The 26,194-nt window shown below is 31.9% G+C and overlaps 1 protein-coding gene and 1 long non-coding RNA gene across 2 annotated transcripts; both read left to right on the forward strand.

The window, feature by feature from the left end:
* Positions 1 to 5,468: 5,468 nt before the first annotated feature.
* On the forward strand, positions 5,469 to 18,629 carry LOC127719502 (outer dynein arm-docking complex subunit 1-like). The gene is made up of 11 exons (XM_052225652.1): positions 5,469 to 5,563; positions 7,439 to 7,614; positions 7,962 to 8,092; positions 8,570 to 8,751; positions 9,159 to 9,340; positions 13,729 to 13,916; positions 14,993 to 15,207; positions 15,667 to 15,835; positions 16,706 to 16,869; positions 17,216 to 17,313; positions 17,944 to 18,629. Exons 2-11 carry the CDS (start codon positions 7,457 to 7,459, stop codon positions 18,131 to 18,133), a joined length of 1,677 nt encoding a protein of 558 aa, XP_052081612.1. The 5' UTR covers positions 5,469 to 5,563; positions 7,439 to 7,456; the 3' UTR covers positions 18,134 to 18,629.
* Positions 9,836 to 10,792, forward strand: LOC127719503 (uncharacterized). Its single transcript, XR_007990333.1, has 2 exons — positions 9,836 to 10,101; positions 10,733 to 10,792. It is a non-coding gene; the product is annotated as an uncharacterized LOC127719503 (long non-coding RNA).
* Positions 18,630 to 26,194: the final 7,565 nt, after the last annotated feature.

A 26,194-nucleotide genomic window follows, 5' to 3' on the forward strand; every position in this document is an offset into this window, starting at 1 on the left:
TTCAAGACATTTTAAACATTAAAATACTTATGCCAGTCTGTATATAAGCCCTTTTATCTGAACTTGAAAATTTCAGTAGTAGACAGATGGTCTAATCCAACTAAAGCTTTTTTCTTTGTTTTTGTTTTAGTTATCTGAATAATTTCAATCAACTGCTAGTTACATCATTTATCCAACACACTCTCTTTCCCCTGTTCACTTGTACATACAATTGCAACTTATTTCTTTTTTCCACTGATATTAATAATTCCAGGCTTGACAATTCAAGTATAATTTTCAAACTCGTATTGTGACGATGTCTGTTTAAGTTCCTAAGTGACTAAATACATTTGAAAAAACACATAATATGTGATACCCCCCTTTTTTTAAACTGGATATAACAGTGAAAATTTGTACCCTTTAATAAAAAAAATAAAAACTTTATTCATATTTAATGCTTTTTTCTCACCTAAATAAAATCAATACAAATAATCTAAATTTAATAAAACATTTTTGTAAACCCGATAGAGTTTACAGCTGTGATGATAAATGTAATATGACTTCTTTTTGTTGAAAACTTCAGATGCCTCCACCTTTAAAGATTTATGTAAACAAGATGTTATAACCATGCAAAAACATGCAGTTCACTGACGTATACTTGGGTTTTTGTTTCAAATTTATGATAACAAATACCTAAGTATGAACAACTATATTGAACACTTTTGAATGATATTGAAATATAAAAGAAGATATTATTATCAAAACGTATTAATGATGAAAAAACCTGCTTTACTTTAAAAAATTGAAGCAGTTATTTTATACTGTAAACCCTTACGGCCTCTTTTGACGTTAATTGACACTGAGAATGAAGTTATCTATTTAAATTCGGGTGCGTTTGACTAGAAAGTCCTAAAATATTAAAGACTTCTTGAAATTTGAATTCGCAATTACATATACGAATGTAGCTATATCGCTGTTATTATTATTTTTTGTCTGTACTGCACCATGTAATGTATATGATGTATTTTGTTGTATTGATGTCACTTGTAGTATTTGTTTTCATCTTGCGTGGCTCTATGCATAAATGTTGAGTTTATAGGTGTTTCCTTTTTTTACTTATTTAACTTCTTTAATTTAATATTTTATTTAGAACTAATAAATTCTTCTCAATCAATCAATAATCCTTAAATGCAATTAGGTAAGAAGTTTGTAAACTTCCATAACCATATGATTTTACACATATCAGTATAATGCTTTTTAAAAAAAGTTCGAAGTCTTCAAGTAGTAAATCATTTCCCATTTCAAATACAAATGCTTTCTCTCATATTCCAAACCTTGTTTCTTTTGTTTTGTATATTTTTCTTTTATTTGTCTTTTTTGAATTTTTCCTCAGTTATATGTGATGATGTGTGTGGTTGTTGTGATTTATATATTTCGTTTTGCTGCCTTATTATATGTATTATGATTTCTATGATAAAACCCAATGGGTAATTGTATAGAACAATATAGGGCAGCTATCGGGTTATTTAACTTATGTAGATGCACTTTTAGACTCGGCAGCTTTAACTCACGAACTAGTGATAGCTCTTTAAAAGAAATATTACTTACCAATTTCAGATGCTCGTTACTCGTCGTCTCTCTCTCACTTCTCCAGAGCTTAAATCCGAATATAGATATTGTTTTTCTGCTATTTGTTTTAAATGTCATCCTAATTATAGGAAATATTGAGACTAATCCAGGTCCGAATATAGATATTATAACTGACTCTACTAGCATAAATGAAACCTCACTATCCATATGTAACATAAACATACGTAGTCTACGAAATAAGCTTAATTTTCTCCAAAACTTTACTGATGAATTTGATATATTAACTATAACTGAAACTCATTTGGATCCAAGTGTTAACATTGACGATTTGCAGCTTTCCTCATTTTCAAAGAATATAATCCGAAAGGATCGTAACAGTGCCGGCGGAGGCATTGTCATCTATGTAAAGGATGATATATCCGTCGTACGTAAAGGTGAACTCGAAAACCACATTGATGAGACAATATGGGTAGAGATTAAAGGTAAAGGTCAGTCATTTCTTCTTTGTTGTACTTATAGGCCTGAGTGGACGGACAATGACGATTGGACAAGACTTAATTATTCGCTGGGATTGAGTTACCAACTAAGCGAGAATATTGTGATAACAGGAGATTTGAACTCTGATTTATTTTCAATCCATAATAATAAATTATATGATACAATGAATCTTTTTAATTTAGAAAATGTAATAAATAAACCGACAAGGGTGACTGGACACAGTAGCACATTACTAGACCCGATAATAATCAGCGACACAATTAAATATTCTGTTGCCGACGTACTTAAATTACCGTCGGAAATAAGTGATCACGATGCTTCTTTAATATTTTTAGAATGTCCGAGATTTGCATCCAAATCATTCAAAAGAGAAATTTGGTTGTACGATAAAGCAGATTTAAAAAAATTTTCTTCCGGACTTGATTCTGTCAGTTGGGATGCACTTTTTTCTGATGTTGAGGATGTCGACGAGATGTGCAATACATTTACTCAAAAAATCCTTGACATCGCAAGGCAGAGCATCCCAACTCGACATGTTTATATACGAAACAATGACAGACCATGGTTTGACAACGAGTTAAGGAAAGAAATCCGCAGAAGAGATCGATTTCGTAAAAACGCCTTAAAAACTAAAAAAGATTCTGACATTAATAAATACAAAAAGCAGAGGAATAAAGTAAATAATTTGAAAAAAGCTGCAAAAGAAAAATTTGAAAGAAGCTTGGATAATATCATCTTAAATAACGTGGCTAACCCTAAAACTTATTGGAAGATAATGAAAATGCTTATTAAATCCAATAAGGGTTCTGGTGATTTACCACCACTTAATAATATTATTCACGATGAAAGTATGGAAGATGTAGTGTACGGAGACGACGAGAAATGTAATCTGTTGAATAAATATTTTAGTCTAATTTCTTCCCTAGAGGAGGAAGGTGTTCCCATCCCTGAAGTTGAACCAAGAACCAATATTATTTTAAATGATTTAGTAATTGAAAAATATGAAATAGTTGATATAATTAAAATTTTAGATCCTAATAAGGCATCTGGTCCAGATGTCATAAGTCATAAAATGCTGAAAATGTGTCCTGAAAAAATAGCAATTCATTTAAAAATAATATTTAATAAATCCCTACAACAATGTAAATATCCCACCAGCTGGAAGACTGCAAATGTAATTGCTTTTTTTAAAAAGGGAGATAGTTCTCTACCATCTAACTATAGGCCTATATCGCTTATAAGTTGTGTAGGGAAAATAATGGAGCGAGTTGTTTATAAACATGTCTTCAATCACCTACATAGAAATAAGTTAATATATGAATACCAGTCTGGTTTTCTTCCAAAATGTTCAACAGTTCACCAGCTTTTAGAAATTTACAACTGTATTATAAATTCACTAGAAAATAAAGAAATTAGCTGTTTCGTTTTCTGTGACTTTTCTAAAGCTTTTGATAAAGTTTGGCATCAAGGATTGCTATATAAAATGAAGTCATACGGTGTGGACGGGAAATTACTGAATTGGTTTAAAAGTTACCTGAACAACAGACAACAGCGAGTTGTTATTAAACAATCGTCGTCAGAGCTTTGCAGTATTTCAGCTGGTGTCCCACAGGGTTCTGTTTTGGGACCGCTCTTATTCATTATTTATATTAATGATATTGCTGAAAATTTGATATCTTTATGTAGATTATTTGCAGATGACACATCTCTCAGCTACTCTAGTCGTGACACGTCACAAATAAAATCAGTGATCAGTCACGACCTGAGTGAGCTGAGCGATTGGTCTAAGAAATGGCTGATGTCCTTTAACCCAGAAAAAACAGAAATTATGTTGTTTTCATACATTGAAACTCCGGAAATGAATTTCATATTCAATGGTAAGAATATTAAAGTTACAGATTTTCATAAACACTTGGGTGTTACATTTAGTAGAGATGCTAAATGGAACACTCATGTGGAAAGTATCATAAAAAATGTATCGAAACATTTGAATGTACTTAGAAAACTAAAGTACAGATTAAGTAGAAATAACTTAGAAAAGCTATACTTGACTTTTATAAGACCGTTACTCGAATACGCCTGTGAAGTTTGGGATAATATGGGTGTGGGTTATTGTAACAAATTAGAGCAGCTGCAGCTTGAGGCAGCCAGAATTGTAACAGGTCTTCCTATTTTTACTAGTAGTAGAATTATTTATGATGAGATTGGTTGGGAAACTCTAGCTGAACGAAGAGAAAGGAGGAAGTTACAATTATTTTATAATATTCAACATAATAATGCACCAGCCTATCTTTGCAATTTAATTCCACCAACAATCCAAAGTACAGCTGTTTATCCCTTACGTAATGGGAATGATATAATATACCCTTTTTGTAGACTTTCATTGACCCAAGAATCCTTCATACCTTCAACTATACGACTGTGGAATAACCTTAATGTGCTGACCCGCAACATTGACTCTTTAGGTAAATTCAAAACTGAATTAAAAAATCTTAAACTAAATTCAAAAGCCCAAGTACCCAAACATTATAAATTTGGCAATCGTAAACTCAACATCATTTTGACTCAACTTAGATGCTCAGCCTCGTTTTTGAATTATGATCTTAACAGAGTTAATATAATTTCAGATCCGTCTTGTAGCTGTGGTGCTAAGCGTGAAGATTCATTTCACTTCTTTTTTGAATGTCCTAATTATACGAATATAAGAATCAAACTATCTAATAATCTGAACTGGTTACCAGAGAACTCTATATTAAATTTGAACATCTTAACCTCCGGTGATTCGTCATTAACTAATGATGAAAATGAAAGAATTGTAAAGAATGTATATGAGTTTATTAAAGAGTCAAAGAGGTTTCTAATTGTGTAATACAGCACACTAAAGTGCATATACATGTATATTGTGTACAACCATTCACATCATCACACATCATCTTTTACATATCCAATATATACAATGTATTGTTTGCATGCATGCTTTGTAAAAAATTCTATTGTTATAAATTGTTCATGGGAGAAGACTTCATAAGTTTGATTAACTTGTGTCTCATCCCTTTTGCATATTTAAGCAAATAAAATATGTTTAAACTAAGCCCTTTTATTATTTTACTTTTTAATTAATTATACCAGTAAAAGTAAGGACTTTTATACCGTCACGGTGACACGGGTGCTCCGATATCGGAGGAATCTACTTAGAGAAGAAGAAGAAGGTACATTTACTAGTAGGTTTGGAGCAAAAATTCAGTTTTCTTCTATTATTTTTTACTTGTTGTCTTGAATGTACATATTTATGATAATAATAAAAAAAAAATCTGTGTTTGTCAATAAAATCTTTGACTTTTGATTATGCCTTTGATTGCGTTGCAATCTATTTCAATCTCTGAATTATGTCCCTTGATATAGCCTCTGTTTGGTTTGTTTCTCTTGGATACGTTAGCCTGTTTCCACCATCAAAATATTTTCACACATTGTTTACTGATTGTTCAGCACAATACAGGTAGGTGAACAAAATAAACTAATTAGGAAATCGCAAGGACTGAACGATTGCGTTAGAAGAAGACATAGTTTAAAATTACATGTCGGTAAAAACAAAACGTGAGCGTTTCTGTCAGATGCCTGAGATGGACGGGCACCTGCATCTCACAGAAATAAGACGGCACGGGTAGAATAGATCAAATCATTGTATTGCAATGAAAAACAATGTTTGTAAATGCCTTAATTTGTTGATTTAAGTTTTCAGCTGCTTAATTGAGATGTGAAATTTGTGATGGTCTGCTGTTACATTCAATGCGGGCATTGTTAACAGGTTGTTCAAAATGTACAGTAATACAAGTCACTGTTTTCGCATCCTTCATTTCAGAGGTTTCCAATCAGGCCTTCATTTTCGCCTCTTTCCTTTTCAGAGGTTTCCAACAAGGCCTTCATCATGGAAGTGGCACTACTTTCTAATTTCTGCATTTTACCACATATTTCTGATGTCACAAGGCTTATTACATTATATGTCTCAGTAAGAGCTGACTGTTTAATTATGTCATTTACGCTGACTATCCTCAAGTCAACTGACATAACTCATTCATAAAAAAGAACTGGAAATTGGTCTATAATCTTTTCAAATGACCCTAACTGCCTTTTGTTGTAAGCTCTCTATGCAGTCAATATTTTTTACAGTAGATACACTTTTACAGGTCCCATACTGAGCATGGCAGCATGAGTAATCCAGTACTGAACTATCAAGAGTGATATAAATGATATATATATATATATGCAGTGTTTGAGGTTCCTTCTAATAAATCTGAATGAGTGTTTTGTTACATACTGTGGATTTATCATTATTACATGTAGTTGGATATCAATTTTCGTTAATTTCATGGGTACAGGAGAGCCCCAAATTTAAATGTTCACTATATTACACATTTTCTATAGGAGTGTATGCAGACTTTGGCAAAACTACGAAATCAAATATCCATGAAAATGATGTTTTCCAAAATCAACAAGAATTTGTACCCACAAAATAAATGAGTCCACAGGATTTTATTTGAGAAGACCATTTAAAATCATCTATAATGATTGCACTTAAATACACGTTTTCCTGGATTATTTTTATTCAGAGTATACATTGTACATGTAACTGTATGTCAGGGGGTACTTGTAATGATGAACTGACATTGCAAACATGTACATGTACAAAATGTAACACTTGCTAGCATTAAAATGCATTCTCAAGTTTGCTGTCCATTTATGTGTTTTAGGTCCTTCTGAATTTGAAGTTGGTCCTCTAGTGAGTTAATAACTTGTTTACAGTTATATAAAATACATTCATAAACTAAGTACATGTATGTACCAGTACTTGTGATTTTACGCATAGAGGTTTGAGTGGCACTGAGAATAGTAACAAGATGAAGCAAGATTGAATCTTTCATTATTATTTAAGCATATCATTAATTTTCAAAGACATCGATCATGTCATGAATGTAGAGTTTTCAGGCATTTCTTCATTTGCCATCTTAACTGTACTCAAAGCTACTCATAATAAAAGTATAGTATGTATTACATACATGTACATATTAACATCCCTCTAGGATGTCATACTTGACTTGATACAGGCATAAAATGTAGTGGGGTTTAACCATGCAGTTCAACAAAGTCACCTTTGGAAGGTTACAAGCAATGTTTGATTTAATTTGTGCAATGTTGACTCTGATTCTTTTAAATTATTATTTTTTTTATTCAATTTTGTTTGTACTTATCAAATGAGAAGGTAAAAGTGTAATCTTTATAATATATATAAATACATTGTATACATGTTTCATCATTTTCATGTATATAATATGATTTATCTATTGTGATTATTATCTGATAGATCTTTTTTCAGTTTTGATAGCCAATAAAAATGCCACGTCCAAGATCTGCTCGATCAGATACCAGCGATGCCGACCTGGAAGGAATGGCAGAGCAGGAACTGGTCAAACTCCAGAGACAGTATCGTATTATGGAGGGAGATCGTGCAGCTTACACTGAAGAATCACAAAATCTTATAAGAAAACAAAAGTAAGTAACAAGCAGTAGAAGTTATATTTAAAAGCCCATTTAATTTGGTTTTAAGAATAAAACAATAATGAAAAGCAAAATTATTTGAAAAAAGTAAATATCGATATTTGGCAAAATTAATGTTGAAGAATGTTATTTAATAATTCCTCCGTAATAACACTTTTTGATTTTCCAGTTAAAGGGATTTAGAAAGCTGCCTACAATGTATTATACATTCTCGTTAGAATATAAACAATCTTTTTTAGCTAACCCTGTTTTAATAGTCAACAGATCTTCTTTAAAAAATTAAATTCTTTATTGTTAAGTTTAAATTCATGGATGGTTAATTGTATCATATTTTATTATAGAGCCTCAATTGGTCAGTTAGAATCAGAAAAACAGGAATTATTGAAGGAGTTACGTCTGGCTGAAAGTAGGAGTAACCAGGATAAAGATGATGTTAATACAGATACTCTGGTCACATTGGCTGAGGTTAAAGGTTAGTAGAAATACATGTATTAACTAAAAAAAGCAATGTCATTTCATATACTGTTGTCTTAGTCTTTAGTTTTCTATGTTGTGTCATCTGTACTATTATTTGTCTGTTTGTCTTTTTATTTTTGGCCATGGCATTGTCAGTTTGTTTTCGATCTATGAGTTTGACTGTCCCTCTGGTATCTTTCGTCCCTCTTTTGTCATATTGGCAGATGTGAAAGGTGTGTTAAAATAACTACAGTAATACAATGCAGTTTATATACTTTTGTCACATTGGCAGAGTTTATAGGTTAGAAGAAATACCTACAATTAAACATAAAACAATGTCATATTATACACTTTTTTCACAGGTTAAAGGTCAGTAAAAATAACTTCAAAATAGAAATAGTCAACTCATATACATGTACTTTTGTCACATTGGCAATTAGATTATATTGTGAGAAAAAAAGTAGATTTTATATGTGTACAATAACATTTTTAGATGAGAATGAAACTGACATTGATGAAGAAAAAAAAATGCACATTGAGTTAGATGCTGAAATCAGAAAATGGGAGAAAAAGATAAAAGATCAACATAAAAATATGGGAGGTGTTCACATGAGCTCTCAGCACACTGTACAGATGCAGAAAACTGTCAGGACGTTAGAAAATAGACTTGATCAGGTGGGTGGCAATAACTTATTACACTGAATATATGCCCTGTCATCAGTCCTAATTTTACTTTAAAAATAACTGAGTTTGCAAAGCCAGAAAATGGTTTTTGTCACAGCCATTTATACAGTAACCTTCATTTGTCATATTTAATTTCTGATTTGATATTTAATTTATAGAAGGGAGTCCAATGTTGTGTACTCACAAAGCTATTTAAGGTGCCATTCCCATTGTAATGAACCTGATTGGCATGGCTGTCTATGTCTCTTCAGGTTTTATATAGACCTTATCAAGAATTTTATAAATTTCATTCAGATATTTGACCCTTGTTGTTTAATCGATTTGGAATTTTTCTTACACATGTACATAATTCTAATTTAGATTTTATAATTCATATTTTTTTTCCTCTTTTTCAATAGTCCAAACAAGCATTTTGTAAGCAGTTGTCTGAAAATGCAAAACAAAGAGATGAAATTGAAAGTCTTCGTGTGGAGAGAAACCGATTTGACAACCTGTATAAGAAATTAGAGAAAGAACTCCAACAACTTCAGAAAAAGAAAGGAGAATTAATTGAAAGCTCAACTCAAGCATATGATGCAAGGTATAGCTATGCTACATGATAAAATTATTTTACTGGCTTCTTATCCCTTGGCAGTGAGTTGCGAAAATTGAGACTGAGAAATATTAAGAATAATCTTATGGCCTGAAAGCAAACAAAGATAAAAAAAAGAATATATATATATAATTCTTATATGATTTGCATATCTATAAATACTTGAAACGGATTGGTTAATTAGAATTTTTTACCTTGGTTTACACTTCGATAAACCATGTTTCCGAAACTACTTTCGTACCATCTATTCATGCGCGATACACATGCATATGCAGGGAGTCCGGGATTTTCAGCAAATTGAGATTGAAAAACAAAAACATAACAGTTTTTTTCTATTTTAATGCATATGTAACAAAAAAAAATATTGCATTAAAGCTCTGAAAATGCATAAAATTAAAATTCATGAAAAATTCCGCGAAATTTCATGAATGATTTAGCGCATTTACGTCATGACAAAACACGACGTCATACAAATGAAAACATTCAAGCGAAAGATTATTTCGTTACTTGTACGCTTCAAATTCGGATAATATCTCATTAAAATACAGTTTTTGAGGTAGGTGCTATTTCATTTTAGATTCTGTTGCATTTATCGAACATTTACGGATATTAGAAATTCAATATGGCGACTAACTCCTTAGTTACGACATGTGCATTTGATGGTAGTAGCCATCAAACAAAAAATCTTAACTAAAAATCGCGAATGTTTGACTGAAGAATTATAAGGATTAAACACATTTTTTCTAGAGGTTATTGATGTATAATTCTTATATGATTTGCATATCTATAAATACTTGAAACGGATTGGTCAATTAGAATTTTTTACCTTGGTTTACACTTCGATAAACCATGTTTCCGAAACTACTTTCGTACCATCTATTTATGCGCGATACACATGCATATGCAGGGATTTCGGGATTTTCAGCAAATTGAGATTGAAAAACAAAACATAACAGTTTTTTTCTATTTTAATGCATATGTAACCAAAAAAAAAAATGCATTAAAGCTTTGAAAATGCATAAAATTAAAATTCATGAAAAATTCCGCGAAATTTCATGAATGATTTAGCGCATTTACGTCATGGCAAAACACGACGTCATACAAATGAAAACTTTCAAGCGAAAGATTATTTCGTTACTTGTACGCTTCAAATTCGGAAAATATCTCATTAAAATGCAGTTTTTGAGGTAGGTGCTATTTCATTTTAGATTCTGTTGCATTTATCGAACATTTACGGATTTTAGAAATTCAATATGGCGGCTAACTCCTTAGTTACGACATGTGCATTTGATGGTAGAAGCCATCAAACAAAAAATCTTAACTAAAAATCGCGAATGTTTGACTGAAGAATTATAAGGATTAAACACATTTTTTCTAGAGGTTATTGATGTGTAAACCGGGGCTCTTACTCACAAACTTAACATAAAAGTCCTTCGGACTTTTATTCAGTTTGTGAGTTAATCGCCCCGGTTTACACATCAATAACCTCTAGAAAAAATGTGTTTAATCCTATAATATATAGTCAAAAGAAGAATTTACTTCTTTTATTTTATCTTAAAAAAATCTGTTTGATAATATAATAATCACAAATACAATTAAAAACCAATTGTTCAGAGAACAATTGAAGGTCTTTCCACAAAAAAAAATGTATTTTAATATGAAAATAGTAAAATTCGTTTTAAAATGTCATTTCCGTCTTCAAATGATAGCTTATTGTACGCTGATTCCAATAACATGATTCGCTGGGAAAAGCTTGATACGACCGCAGAGGTCGAACCCTGAACAGTTGGGGCAAGTATGGACACAACATTCAAGCTTGATACAGCTCTGAATTTGGATTGTGATTAAATATTTGACACAGCATAGGTTTCTGACACAGAAAGAATGTGGTCTAAGAACTTGAATTTTTTTAATTTACCTATTATGGTCCAATGTCCAAAATCAAAATACATGGTTAGATTCAGCATATCAAAGAATCCCCATTTATTCAGTTTTTGTTGAAATCAAACAAAGTTTAATTTTGGACCCTTTGAACAAATAAATAAATGTGGTCAAAGATTTTACAAATCTAATGCACCATACTGTGCAATTAAAGATTACTTCTTGAAATTTTTCAATATTTGAAATTTGAAAAAAAAAAATATTTGAAGAATAATTCTTTTTAATTTCTGAAATCTGAAATGAGAAAAAATTGACCCCCCACAATTTCTTTTTACCCCCCCCCCCCCCTTTTTTCCCCCAAAAAATTCTTTCTCTCAAGATATGGTCATAATCTCAATTCAAATTTCCAATGGAGTTTGCAACCATAATTACACATTTAAATTTACCATAGTGCTAACTTAATCTATTTTATAATAGAATTTAAAATATAGTGTCAAATCTTTCATATGGTTTTTTTTGTAAAAAAAAAAGATGCAACATTTGCAGATATTTTTACTGGTCTTCTTTTATAAATATGCATTTCTTTAAACATAATTTAAAAGCAGTGTAAGGGAAGTAACCAAAACGTTGTATTTGGATTACCTCCCTTACACTGTTTTAAATTATCTTAATTGTTTATTAACCATTACTTTATACACAATTTAAAAGCAGTGTAAGGGAGATAATTTCAATGATGTATTTGATTTATCTCCCTTACACTGCTTTAAATTATATTTTGTACTAAAGTATTTGTCCATTAACCAGGACAACCTTGTTTTTCCCCCTTTTTTGCCCCTAATTCCTAAACGGTTTGAGCCATAACCCCCCAAAGCATATCCTAACCATCCCTTTGTGGTATGGAAACTTGTAGTATAATTTCAGAGAGATCCATACACCGATCCACAGTTATTGTCTGGAAACTAGAAAATGCTTATTTTTGGCCCCTTTTTGGCCCCTAATTCCTTAACTGTTGGTACCATAACCCCCAAAATCAATCCCCACCTTCCTTTTGTGGTATTGAACCTTATGGTAAAATTTCAAAGAGATCCATTCACTTAAACTAAAGTTAGAGTGCGAAAACCAATGTGTCTTCGGACGACGACGCCAGACGACGACGACGCCAACGTCATACCAATATACGACCGCAAAAATTTTTTGCGGTCGTATAAAAATATATGGTTTCTATACAATATTTTTTAAATAAGGGAGATAATTTGTTACTTCCGGTTTGAAAAATGTTACTTCAGGTATTATTCAAACGTTTAATTGACACTGATACCAAAAATATCTGGTTCTATAAACTTTTACATTAATTAAGTACAAAAAAAAGCTACTTCCGGTTTACACAAGGTCACTTCCGGTTGGCTTTTCTAAGGTTAAATGGCTTGAAAGCTAATGCAAAAAGTCCCATGGATTTATCATGTATACATATGAGGTAAAAGCAAAGGTCAAAATCTAGAATGTCAATTTAACCTATGACCTTGAGCTCAATTTCAAGGTCATCAACCAAGGACCTAAAATCAAAAGACCCTAGGACTTAATTATATTTGGTTCATGAGTTATATCACCATATGCATATTTTTAAATAAAAGAGGGGAGAAAACTCTAATTTGATGTAAGCGTACCCTTTATACCGATATGTATGTGTTACGACATGTCGCAACTAACAATTAAGTTAAACTATGTTGTCGATATCTTATATCGTGTTTGAAAAGGGGTGAAAATAAGCCAAAATCCAAATTTAAAAATGAGCTTGACCTTTGACCTTGACCCTATTTTCTTTTTTTTGGACCAAGGACCTCAAATCAAAAGACCCTAGGTCCCTATCACTTATGGTTTATCAATTACGATTACATTTTACTTAATTTAAATACAGAAGGGGAAATAACTCTCATATGGAGTTTCTGGACCGCTTCGGTCAAAATTATTCTTAAGATCCTGAGGATATAACGAACAAATTGGAGACATAAATTTGTCATAATCCTTTACGGTTGCGAAGGAGATGTGTACACAAGAAAAACAGTGTTTGGGGAGATAACTCTTACAATAAAAAGTATTTGGCTAAACAGGGTCAGTTTCAAAATCGCAATAACTGTTCGATATCATACACAAAAAATCTAAGCGACATCTTGCGAAACAAAAAAGCACCGTCAGAAAAAACTGGCGGAAGAAGAAAAAAATAATAATCAGAAGAAAACCAATAGGTCTTTCCACAGAAAAGTGGAAAGACCTAATTATGCTGTTATGCATAAATGTATATCTTACCAAATATTTGTTTTAACATCCCTGAGGAGGCTATTTGTAAAAATAAGAAGATGTGGTATGATTGCCAATGAGACAACGCAAGAGACCAAATGACATAGAAGTTAACAACATATATTGACTGGTGAAAATTTATTTTTGCACACTCATTTCTTGTTTTTCGGTTAATACAAATCAACATTTTTATTTTACAGAGATGAAGCTCAAGCCAAGATTATTTTACTTAAAGAGAAGGCTGACAAAGACTTGCAACAACATCAAGCTGAAATGAAAGAATTGTTACGTGTTATTGATCATGATCGTGCCCTACGTGAATTCATGGGGATCAAAGGTCAAGAGAGACAGGAGGATCCACAACTAGTTGCATGGAGACAGAAAAAGGGTAGGTGAAAAAAATAACATAAAATGTAATAATAATTGTCCTTTAGATATTAGTTGGTAGAATGCTATTTTTAGGTTAATGTATATGAAGAGTAAATTATGTTTATGTTTTGCTTTAAAACTTTGAATATATAGGGTAGAATTATTTTTGAAGACAACGATAAAAGTATGAACAATTTGCTTCAGTCTACATTTGCCAGAACATACTGTTATAAGGACTCAATTAACAGATGTTCTCGCAAACCAACAAAACCATTCATTTGTTACAACATGTATCAAGAGCATATTTATATCAATCAACTACAGAAAATATAGGCTTATCTAAGGGAATGAGTTGCAGAAGAATTGTTCTATGTGATTTTTATGCCCCACCTAGGGGCATTATGTTTTCCGGTTTGTGCGTCCATTCGTCCATTAGTCTGTCTGTCCCGCTTCAGGTTTAAGTTTTTGGTCAAGGTAGGTTTTGATGAAGTTGAAGTCTAATCAACTTGAAACTTAGTACACATGTTCCCTATGATGTGATCTTTCTAATTTTTATGCCAAATTAGAGTTTTGACCCAAATTTCATGGTCCACTGAACATAGAAAATGATAGTGCAAGTGGTGCATCCATGTACTATGAACACATTCTTATTAATTATACACCATGTAACGTGTAAGAGGAAAATTCTTTGATGTATTTACATTCCCTATAATTTCACTTGTGTAACAAAATACTATAATCAACTTATTTTCATGACTTTTGCCAGTAGAAAAGTAAGCAAATTTTAATTGTCACAAAAATGTCAAACTTGGATATAAAAGAAATCATTAGCAATGAAATTGCAAAAATAATATGGTGCAAAGTAGGATTTAACGGACTAAACATGAAATAAAGTATTCACAAAAATAAGTTGGTTAACAGTGCCAATGATTGCTTGACAAATTCTTTTTCATTAATTTCTGTGGTATTGGGGTACAGAAAAAGTGCAATATAAGTGACATATTTTGTGAACTTTGACTTTTGTCAGAATTAAAACAAACGATGTACATATTTACATTGAGTAAATATTTAACTTTGTTTTTTTTCCTTTTTCAGAGGCTCAGGAGGCAGAGAGAAAGAAAGAAAGTCAAGAAGATTCTGTTGAAACATATGAAATGGCATTTGAGAGAATTCGTGAAATGACTGGAGAGGATGACCTTGACCTGTTGGTTAATCGTTTTATTGAAGTTGAAGATCGCAACTTTGCATTGTTCAACTTTGTGAATGAACAGAATAATGAGATTGAGAAATTAAATGACGAAATAAAAGATGTAAGTTCAAGGTTGATTTAGTTTCTAATTGACTTTTTCATATTAATCATGTTAATCTAAAGAATTCTTGGTAATAACTTCAGAGTTACATTAAAGAGTGGATATTTGAACAATGGCTAAACACTACTTTTAAATTGGTTAACAAGCAATTATGCTTCTGGAAAAAAAATATATTTCATAAGGTTATTGATAGTTTAAAAAAGTAAAATAACAAAAATACTGAGCTCCAAGGAAAATTTAAAATGGAAAGTCCCTTATCAAATAGCAAAATCAAAAGCTCAAACACATCGAAAGAATGGAAAACATGTTAAGGTCATATCTTTACCCTGTCCACAACAAAAACAATTGGGAAAGTGAAAAACATTTTATTCTTAAACAGAGATTATTACGAAAAAAATGGATAGTAATTTTGAGAGGACAAGTGTGAGAATATTATTAATTTCTTGTATTTATTTTCAGATTGAAAATGAAATTGAAAAATTCAAACTAACAGGTATTGAGTTAGAAGACAAGAGAAAGAAAATCTTGAAAGAGCTTGAGGAACAACAAGCAAGCTCCTCTAAAGAAGCTGATGAGTATGAACAAAAGAATAAAGAAATTTCTAAAATACTTGATCAGTTACGAGCAGGTTAGTCAACACATGAGTTATTCCCCCTTTTTATAAACATTGATAGACTTGCATTCTGCAGATGTATCTTTAAAATATCTAAATTGTTAATGGAAAAGAAACAATTGTGATAGAGAATAAAATATATTTGAAAAGTATAATAGCAAGAAGATAGGAAGATCTTTAGCAACAAAATATAGTCAAATGTAACAGGGAGGGAAAACATCAATTGATACAATACCTTAAATTGAACAGATATGCTTCAGACTAAATGTTTTGGATGCCAATATGTTAAAAAAAAATGTGCATCAATAAAAGGGCATTAACAGAACAGCCCAAAACATCCATGGTCAGCTTTTCATGAGAGAGCTGTAACCTTAGCTTAAAGTGCAATTAAACTATTTGTATACTGATAAAATTGAGAATGGAAATGGGGAATGTGTCAAAGAGACAACAACCCGACCACAGAACAGACAACAGCAGAAGGCCACCAACAGGTCTTCAATGCAGCGAGAAATTCCCGCACCCGGAGGCGTCCTTCAGCTGGCCCCTAAACAAATATATATACTAGTTCAGTGATAATGAATGCCATACTAAACTCCAAATTGTACACAAGAAACTAAAATTAAAAATAATACAATAACAAAGGCTAGAGGCTCCTGACTTGGGACAGGCGCAAAAATGCGGCGGGGTTAAACATGTTTATGAAAATTTATATCAACCTAGATGTGTATCTGTTTAGATAAATTGCCAATACTGAAGCACTGGCTACTTGGCAGATGTTATTTTTTTCAGTGACCAGTGTCCATATTGCATTTTGAAAAATTACACAGTGAAATCTGACAGCTATAATTACCAAGAACTGGTTTAATCTTTTTTTGTTTATTTCAGGTATTGACTCCCTATTTAATAAAATAAACTGTGATAGATCTGCAATCGATGACATGTTAGGAGCAGCATCAGGGGTTACCGATAGCAATATGATACAATACTTAGGAATCATTGAACAAAGAACAAATGAATTATTAGCAATACAGTCTTACATAGGATCAAAGGTATGGAATAATAATTATCATACTAATATAAATGTTGAGTTTTTATGTACTCTTTATTTAGCAGGGAGACCATTTTTAGTAGCTTGTCTTATTGGTCTACTCCATGTTCCAGGCCAAAAGATTTGAAATAGATTTTGAATAATTTTATTGCATTGTTACACTGTTGATCAACAAATTCTAATGATATAGATACAAAAATTTAGTAAACCAGTAGTACTATATTTATAGAGGCTGTTCATTTGATTTAACCTATTTAATATATCATAATTTATTTTGACTTAGATATCTTTGTATATTCTTTTAACATGATTAAGGAGAATAATTAATTGATTTAATACTTTTTTAGGATACTGAAAACCGATTTGAGAAGACTGGTCCAGGTTTATTAGGTGAAGGACCAGCAGCCCCACAACAACAGTTACCCATTCTTCCTCCATCAGTCGGGTAAGTAAATAACAATATTACTTACAAATCTGTAACAGTTGACTGCAGACATGACTTATAAATAATTATCTCTTAACTGAATAGAATGTTAGGTATATCTCAATGAAATAACAATACAAACCCTTAAAAACTAAGACATCTTGTGTTTCTTCTGCATATGACAATTTCTAGAATAGCTTTTGTCTCGCCTCAAAGAAGTTCAATAGGCGAGACTTATGTAGTTTGTTTTTATGCCCTCGCCGTAGGTGACAGGGGCATTAAGTGTTACCCTTGACTTTCAGTACTTCTGTCTTTCTGTCTGTCTATCTGTCCCATTTTGGTTGCAAAGCTTGAGCGGGGGCATTCATGTCTTCAGACACATTCTTTTTATACTTGCATTATTGTTTATCATTTAACCTTGAATATTTCAATGATTTCAAATACGGAACTCTTTGTTATATTGTATTTGCTAAAGAGTGATACCTTAGTGTTAGTTTAACTTATCTTTATAAATTGTTTAATAGTTATTCATTAAAAACTTTGTTGTATTGCCACTCAGAATTTCTGTTATAAGTAACTTGCATTTCTATTGTTGCATAGTATTACATTGTCTGTTCAGCCATCTTTAATCATTTTTATTCTATTTTTCAGTGATGAATATGACAGTGAGGGCAGTGATGCAAGTGAAGATGAAGCACGACCTTTTACACGAGCAGAGTTACAATCACGAGTAATGAAGACAGTCAGAAAACGTGAATCAGCAGCTAAAAAAGATGCACATAAATATGACTTATCGAATGCACGAGAAAAAACACAAAAAAGTAAAAAAGACAAAAAATAGTGACTGACTATGAATTTTATTCTGTTATTTCGTTATCTTGTTGACAATTTGTGTAAATAATTATTTGCTATAAGTCGTATAAGACTACATTAATCTGTGATATTTTTTACTCTTAGAATTTTAATCATGTATTTATGGATATTTATAACATGTGAATTAAAACATGATCTTTAATGAAGGAAAAGTTAGGCTGAGCTCCTTACTGCTGACTTTGTGATAAAAAAGAAAATTATGAATGATCTTTTAGGACGAAAAGAATAGTGAAGACTCTTAATAGTATTTAAAAGAGAAGTGTTATTTACAGATGGTTTATGAATGTTTCCTGATTGCATTTACAATATTTTGAATTGAATTACAAAAACCAATGATCATATTGTATCATAAATACATATAAATTGATAAGATATATTTTATACAACAGTATGGTCCATTAAATAAAGTGCTTGGCATATTAAGATTGGACACCAAATAAAGTGGTTAAGTGAACATTATTAAATTGTCTTATTTCTTTCTGTACAAAAAATTATCAGAGGCAAAAAAATCAAGATATTTGATATAAATACCACTAAGAGGAGATTGAGGGTCTACATCGTTTAGGCATCACTAAAAAATTGAAATCTGTAAAGTCTGATGGTCAACATATGGTCTTCAACAATAGACAGATGCCTATATTATATATTAAGCTCTATATTGACTAGAGTGTGGAATTTTTATGAATAAATTAACTGTGACTATTTAAGATCTGCCAGCAACACCAAATTGCCTTTAGTCATATAACAAAAGAAAGATATAACTGAAGAGAGCCACTGATGGGGGTTCCTGAGTATAGAACAGGCAAAAAAACATGTGGAGGGATTAATCTTAATTCTGTGTCGGCAATACAGATCAATTCAACCTGTTACCATAACAACAGGATTTGGTTACTCCCTTCTGTCATTTGCCAAAAAAATAAAAAGATGAGCATGAATTTAAATTTTTGTAATCCACTTTTTCTTGGCACTGCAATTTTCTCCCAAAAGAGCAGACTGGCATGTAATATTAACAATGACACTGTAGCATTAGCATCAATAAAATAAAACAAGTTCAATGTAGAGAAAAGTATCAAATTTTAGTTACATTTGGGTAAAATCCTTCATTTTTACAAATTATCAACATTTGCTCATAGTAGGTTGAAGAAAATTGTAAGTAGTAACAATATATTAAGGAAGTCCTGAAAGCAAACCCAAGCTCTTGAAAAATTTTTCAATTGCAAGATACATGCTCAATGTGCTACTTAAATGCTTCCTCATAAAAATGAAAAAAATACAATAAGAAAATTGCAATCATCTCTTTTGTTGTTAAGCTAAGTAATGAACTGATCCTCATTCAATTTGCTAGGAATGAAAGTATAAAAATTTGTATCTGTAGTATCCTTTACCTCAAGATCAATGGAATAGATGCGATCAAATTAGTTGGCAAACATTGAATTAATCATTGCATGACATCACCTCTTCAGCAGAACATTCTTCCTGGGAAATCACTATATGAAAATAGTATTAAGTATTAATAAAAGTTGAGAGGAGGAACACACTTGATTTAAATAGAACTACCTACTTGAAACAACCAATAAAAGCGAATCTTTAATACAAATTTCAGAGAACTGTAACAATCAGTTTTTTGTCCTTCCATCGACGAAAGTCGTGGAAGGCAAAAGTGTTGCTTTTTCGGCGGCGTCGTCGTCGTTTGCGGTATCAACAATTTTTAATGTCGTTAAACACCCCCTAGTAGTAGTTCCCGCCATTGATCGCTTGTCGTGGGAAAATAAAGAATGGGAGGAGCTTTGGACCACGGCTCCAACTTCTATCTCAGAAGTTGCCTTTGCACTATGAACCCGCATACTTTGACTAGAAAATAATGAAAGAGTAAAACAAAATATGATATCGATGATCATAAAATGTCCATATACATTTAAATAAAATGCATACTCAACAAATTATCAAAACATAAATTCTCAGAGAGGTAGAAGAAACAGGGACTTCAAAGTTACTCAAACCCTACCCTACCCTTCAACATGTCAAACTTTTTAACCTAACCCTGAATTAAAGCATTATTCCCCTAACTTGCATTTGGGCAAATAAATAACCGAGTGGACCTACAAAAAGACATAAAGAAGAGGCGATATTGATGAATTTCTTTATTAATTTTTTTCAATTTTTTAGAAATACCAAACCTAAATACAGATAAATAGGTCGCATATATCCAAAATGTTGTTGATGGGAGACCATGCCTTCGTTTTTACCCTTTCATAACGACCCCTCCAAGTGTTTTTAATGGAAAAAGTGGCATTTTGGTTGGATCAGAGACATATAATACAGTATTATATGTCTCTGGTTGGATACCTGTTTTTTTTAACGTGTCAGAATTAATATTTCAAAAATATATGCAACTGGATAGTCAGTCATTTCCCCAACAAAGTTCTTTCTCCGTGAATTGAGCATGCTTCAAATATTTATCCCTGGACCTTACGCAATCAACAACAAATCAATGAACCGATCTTGTTCCTGTCGATGGGAATGGTATCTTCGCTAGCCAAGGGTTACTATCCAGTCCCCTCCTCTCCACAGAGGAGGGGACTGGATCGTAACCCTTGGCTAGCGAAGATGTGGGAATGGAAGAATACATTCACAATTGGTTTTAAAAATGTGTCCTTATGACGACATGTAACTCCTTTAAAACTACACGTCCTAAATAGGTCATGAACACATGTATCTTTCTCTCGGATCTGCAAACCTCAATGTAAATCTCACTACAAATTCTACTAAAAATCATATGTGTTCATTTTCCGCTGAAAAAAAGACTTTGATTGACATATTTATTTCACGAAAAGCACAGTTCTTCTTCATTGGTCAATTCTTTTAAATCATGAATGCACTCAAGACAACATATGTATATATATTAATAAGAGATATAATACATGTAAACACCGACTTTTCAATGTACGACTTCTGGCTAAAAGATAAAATAAATCGGTTATCTGCAGTGCCGATTTCAAAAATAAAAACCAAAAGCAATTGGATAGAAATGGTAAGTTGGTTTATTCAAAGACTCACAAAAACAGCAAAAAATTGAATTAACCAAAAAATCAACAAAAAAATATAAAAACAGTTACAGCAATATCGTCATTGTCTGACCAGCTTTTATTGACATCAGTTAATCAACATAAACTTTGGTTGTAATTACAACATTGTTTGTAAACAACTGATGACTTTATTTTGCATGGCGACTGAAAAAACGTTCTGAACCCCATATTTGATACCCTTATGTCACATGTTTACTAAATTTAAATACTGCAACTAGTCAATCATTCAAAAGATTCTGCTATGAAATGTTCAAGTTTACAATCATTCTGCAACTCTCGCTGTCATACTGAAACCAAAGGAATTTTATGCATAGAAAGATAAAATTCCAAAGTAAATTCATTAAATGAATTAAAACAGTCGAAGTTAATTTTTTTCATGAGCTAGGTAGAAACATTTAGAAATAGTATATTTGATTACTTTGGAAAAGATGATTCACATACATATAAAACATAATCAACACACTGAGATTAAAAAACTTAAAACGCACCAAGAAATACAAATTACACACTGAGATATTAAATAAACCGAAAAACACATGCACACTGAGTGTAAAAAATGACACACTGACATTTCAAAAAGACACACTGAGATTAAAAAGAAATGAAAAAAAAAACCACTGAGAATTAAAATCCTTATGGTAACATCTAACCCGCTAATGTCGTCCTGTCTCAAAGATGGCAACAAGTAATCACTTTCATTGACCCATGGGTGGGTGTCAATTGAAGGCATCAAAAGAAAAAAAGTATGCTTGCCAAGCCTTTCTTACCATCCTAGCTTTAGAAATGGTAGCTTATCAGAATGATAAGAATGGTGAGAAGGTTGGAGATGTGACGCAATGTTTTGACTTTATCCATTAATGAAGATACATAAAATTAATATGCATGTGTATTTCGAGGTCTCGTAACTTGGAAGGAACTCCTTCCATGTGCGACTCCAACAAACCCGATTAAAATACCTATTTGGGGAGGAGTATATCGTCAGTGTTTAGGTAACTTAAATGATTTCTCCGTGTTTTATGTGAACTATTAGTTAAAAAATGAGATATTTTCTTTCATTTTGCTTTCTACATATCGATTTTGGAACTGACAAGTTAGACATTTCTGAAGGAATTCGAATCAAATGCCGAACGAGAATGCTTTCTCTCATGTCAGAGTTTTGAAGTTCGTTTCCGACACTAGTTATAATTCTTATGAAAAGGCAATACATTGGTCATGATAAAATAAAATGAAAGATACTCAATATAATGAAGCTGTCAAAAGAAAAGAAAAACATCTAGTGAAAAAAACGCGGCTGTCAAAACTTAGTTTACTTCAACAAACTCACTAACTCCATTCTCTAAAAACTGTTATAGTGTAGTAGAATCTATGGTCGCCACCGAGTCCCCACTTTTAAATCCATCGGAAAAACGCAAGAGAATAAATTTGGAATCTTTCAAACTTTTACCTAAACAACAACGATGGATCTCCATGCAATGACTTAAAAAAGAAACAAAGTAAAGATATGTTTGGTTACGAATGCACAGAACGATTTTCCAAAATTACTGCCTTCATTAGTCTTTTCATGTTACGCACAAGTCAGAATACCTTAGAACTGTCGGTCTCGTGATTGATGACTTTTATTATGAATTGCAATTCATGTCATGTCTATGCCACCCAAGATGCACTCCTGATAACCATAAAAACCCGCATAATGATAAAAAAAAATATCATGAAAATCTAAGCTTATCTATTTACATTGTATGATTGTGTGATATTTGCCAACAGATTATCTTTGGTATTCTTGTTTTGGTGGTTACCATATGCGGGTCTAATAGCATTTCTTCAAATGGAACATGTGTGTGTTCTCACAGTCGACAACCTGTCTTGTCTGCGCCGAGCAATTTTGCTCATATTGAAACTTACATTGAAGCTGGCTTTTGTCTCAAAACAGCTTTAACAGTTCAAGATCCATGGATTTCAGTATTATATGACAGGCATATAGTTTTGGAAACTTTTTCGGCGGTAAGCTTTAATAAATGTTTAAACCATATGCATTTCATCCGGTCAATCGTATCTCCACGCCTTTAAATATAATTTTTACACAATTGCCTACATGTACATGTGTGATGGGTTCCAGACTGAGTAAAACGATTGTTTGATAAATTCTTTTTTTTGTAAAAAAAACCCCTAATTTTTAAAGATTAATGACATTTATTGTTAAACAAAACAGATGTTGCGGGAAATCATTATTTTACAATAAATTTATAGGGCTGGAATAAATTCAAATTTGAAATATGTGGCTTTTTATAAACCGAAATAGAGTATTTAAAGAATTCGAAAAAACGTCACTGGTGTTATTTTGATAATAACTTACTTTTTAGGTATACATTTTATCAAAAAAATGTTTACATCTTTCCCATTTCCTTGTCAAATTATTCCCAATTAATTCATCTACGTAATGAACTTATTTAGATTAGATGAATCGAACCAAGTGATGTCATAAATAAGGAAAGGAGAATACTAACTAGACACTCCTAAATTCTTTACCCAGCAAACCTAAGTTTATTAACCAAGTCACTTTTAAGAGGTATCTATATATGATCCTTATCTTGTGTAATTCATCTCATACAGTTTAATGGAAACTCCCACATGTATTATAAGTACGTATCAAGAGAAACATATCTAGCAGCAAATGGTTTGAAATGCTTCTGACTACTTACATCAGGTCTAACGGATAACTTGGTTGCACATTAGCTATATAATAGGATAATCAGTTATTTTGACATTGAGCAAAGAACCAATCTAAGAATACTCACAGTTACTGGAAGATAGTTCAATGCCAATAACAACATGTTTTCCCAAATAAAATTGAGAATGGAAATGGGGAATGTGTCAAAGAGACAACAACCCGACCATAGAACAGACAACAGCAGAAGGTCACCAACAGGTCTTCAATGCAGCGAGAAATTCCCGCACCCGGAGGCGTCCTTCAGCTGGCCCCTAAACAAATATATATACTAGTTCAGTGATAATGAACGCCATACTAAACTCCAAATTGTACACAAGAAACTAAAATTAAAAATAATACAAGACTGACAAAGGCTAGAGGCTCCTGACTTGGGACAGGCGCAAAAATGCGGCGGGGTTAAACATGTTTATGAGATCTCAACCCTCCCCCTATACCTCTAGCCAATGTAGAAAAGTAAACGCATAACAATACGCACATTAAAATTCAGTTCAAGAGAAGTCCGAGTCTGATGTCAGAAGATGTAACCAAAGAAAATAAACAAAATGACAATAATACATAAATAACAACAGACTACTAGCAGTTAACTGACATGCCAGCTCCAGACTTCAATTAAACTGATTGAAAGATTATGTCTTCATCATATAAAAATCAGGCACAATCCTTCCCGTTAGGGGTTTAGTATCATACCATCATAACATAAATGTATGTTTTCGTGTATTAGCTATAATGTAGATCATTGTTGATGTTTACTGTTGTTATATTTTCAAAACTTTACCATCGTCATGTTTTGTCCTTCATTGACAAACTTACAGATTTTCCTGTGACAATTTATGTATCAGATTTGTGTGATTATCTCTTTAGAAAACTCTATAAAAATTGTTGATTCCGATCAAGGATTCAACATGTCTGCCAGCAAAAATTGATAACAGTGTTCAATCACAGAACATAATGCTGCATTCACAGAGTTAAACTAAAGAACATATTATTTGAATCTTTGTAATTGATCACTATAATTATACACAATAAACATAGTGTGCCAATATTAAATGTCTATGCATGAAATTAATGTTTATACTTTAATTTTGTTATGTTGGCGCTAATAGTGGAAATCTACAGTTTTTGGTGCTATTTAAACAAATATCAAATCGAAAGGTGAATGAGAAATGTTTTATAGAATTTTGAGCTGGGAATGTTGAATGTATTATCCTAAAAGAAATATAAATGAAAAAAAAAATATTGTGAATCTCTTGGATTATGTTAGTTGTATAGGTAAGGGAAATGTTAAAGTTAAGACTCATATGAAATATTCCTTGAAAGGTTGGTATGATGAGAAAAAACAAAGACGTGTTTGTCAGTACTCAATGCCCATCAAGCTATCCCGGTAAGTATACGAGTATCTTTTTCTATTTAAAAAATAAATGAAAATCACGTTAAAGTAGAAGATAAAACTAGAATTTCCAATTTTCCCTATATATCTCTAAATTACTTCTTTTAAAACGTTTACTTATCCACCAGTTGGGTATGATTCTTTGTATGAATATGGTTAATATGCATTTCAAAAAACATAAGAATACAAAAAATGCAACGAATTTGAAATTCACCGATTGTGTAGAGAAAAAAATATGTGTAAATTAAACCATGAAGTTGCATTATAACAATAAACATATCTGTTATCGAGATGGATCCTGCCTTATGTTCTTTACGGATCCATTTAAAACTTAAGATCAAAATGTAAATTCGCAATAGACCATTTTCATATTACCGACTTTTGACTCCGAATTATATAATTTGTCGACTGGTTACCTTGGACATCATGGTACTCGGTCAAGTAAGAGCAACCAAAATAAGTAAAATCAAACATATAATCGGTGTAATTTGAGGGGAAAGTTTACTGTTTTCCGATGATTTTGTAGAGAAAACAAATGTTAAGCAGGTAATTTCCCCCCAAAATTGTAGCGATTGAACGCTTGGTTTAACTTCTTTAGCTTGCTCTTACTTGACTTGGTACCATGATGTCCAAGGTAACCAGTCGACAAATTATATAATCCGGAGTCAAACGTCGGTAATATGAAAATGGTCTATTGCGAATCAATGTTGTATTAACTATGTGCATGAGTTCGTATTAGCGAAGTTCAACATTACAGTCAGGATTCTACTTCGTCAAAATTATCTCCCCATTACGCCAGTTCATTTTCACAATCGTAAAAATGGAAGC

Source organism: Mytilus californianus, unplaced genomic scaffold (assembly GCF_021869535.1).
Source record: "Mytilus californianus isolate M0D057914Y unplaced genomic scaffold, xbMytCali1.0.p SCAF_11, whole genome shotgun sequence".
NCBI classification, from domain to species: domain Eukaryota; kingdom Metazoa; phylum Mollusca; class Bivalvia; order Mytilida; family Mytilidae; genus Mytilus; species Mytilus californianus.

What these genes read in the sequence shown, in the direction of transcription:
- LOC127719502 (XM_052225652.1), top strand. Translation starts at nt 7,457, where the DNA reads ATGCCACGTCCAAGATCTGCTCGATCAGATACCAGCGATGCCGACCTG. An exon ending in AATCTTATAAGAAAACAAAA is followed by an intron (nt 7,615 to 7,961) that starts GTAAGTAACAAG and finishes ATTTTATTATAG; the next exon opens with AGCCTCAATTGGTCAGTTAG. An exon ending in ACTTGATCAGTTACGAGCAG is followed by an intron (nt 15,836 to 16,705) that starts GTTAGTCAACAC and finishes TGTTTATTTCAG; the next exon opens with GTATTGACTCCCTATTTAAT.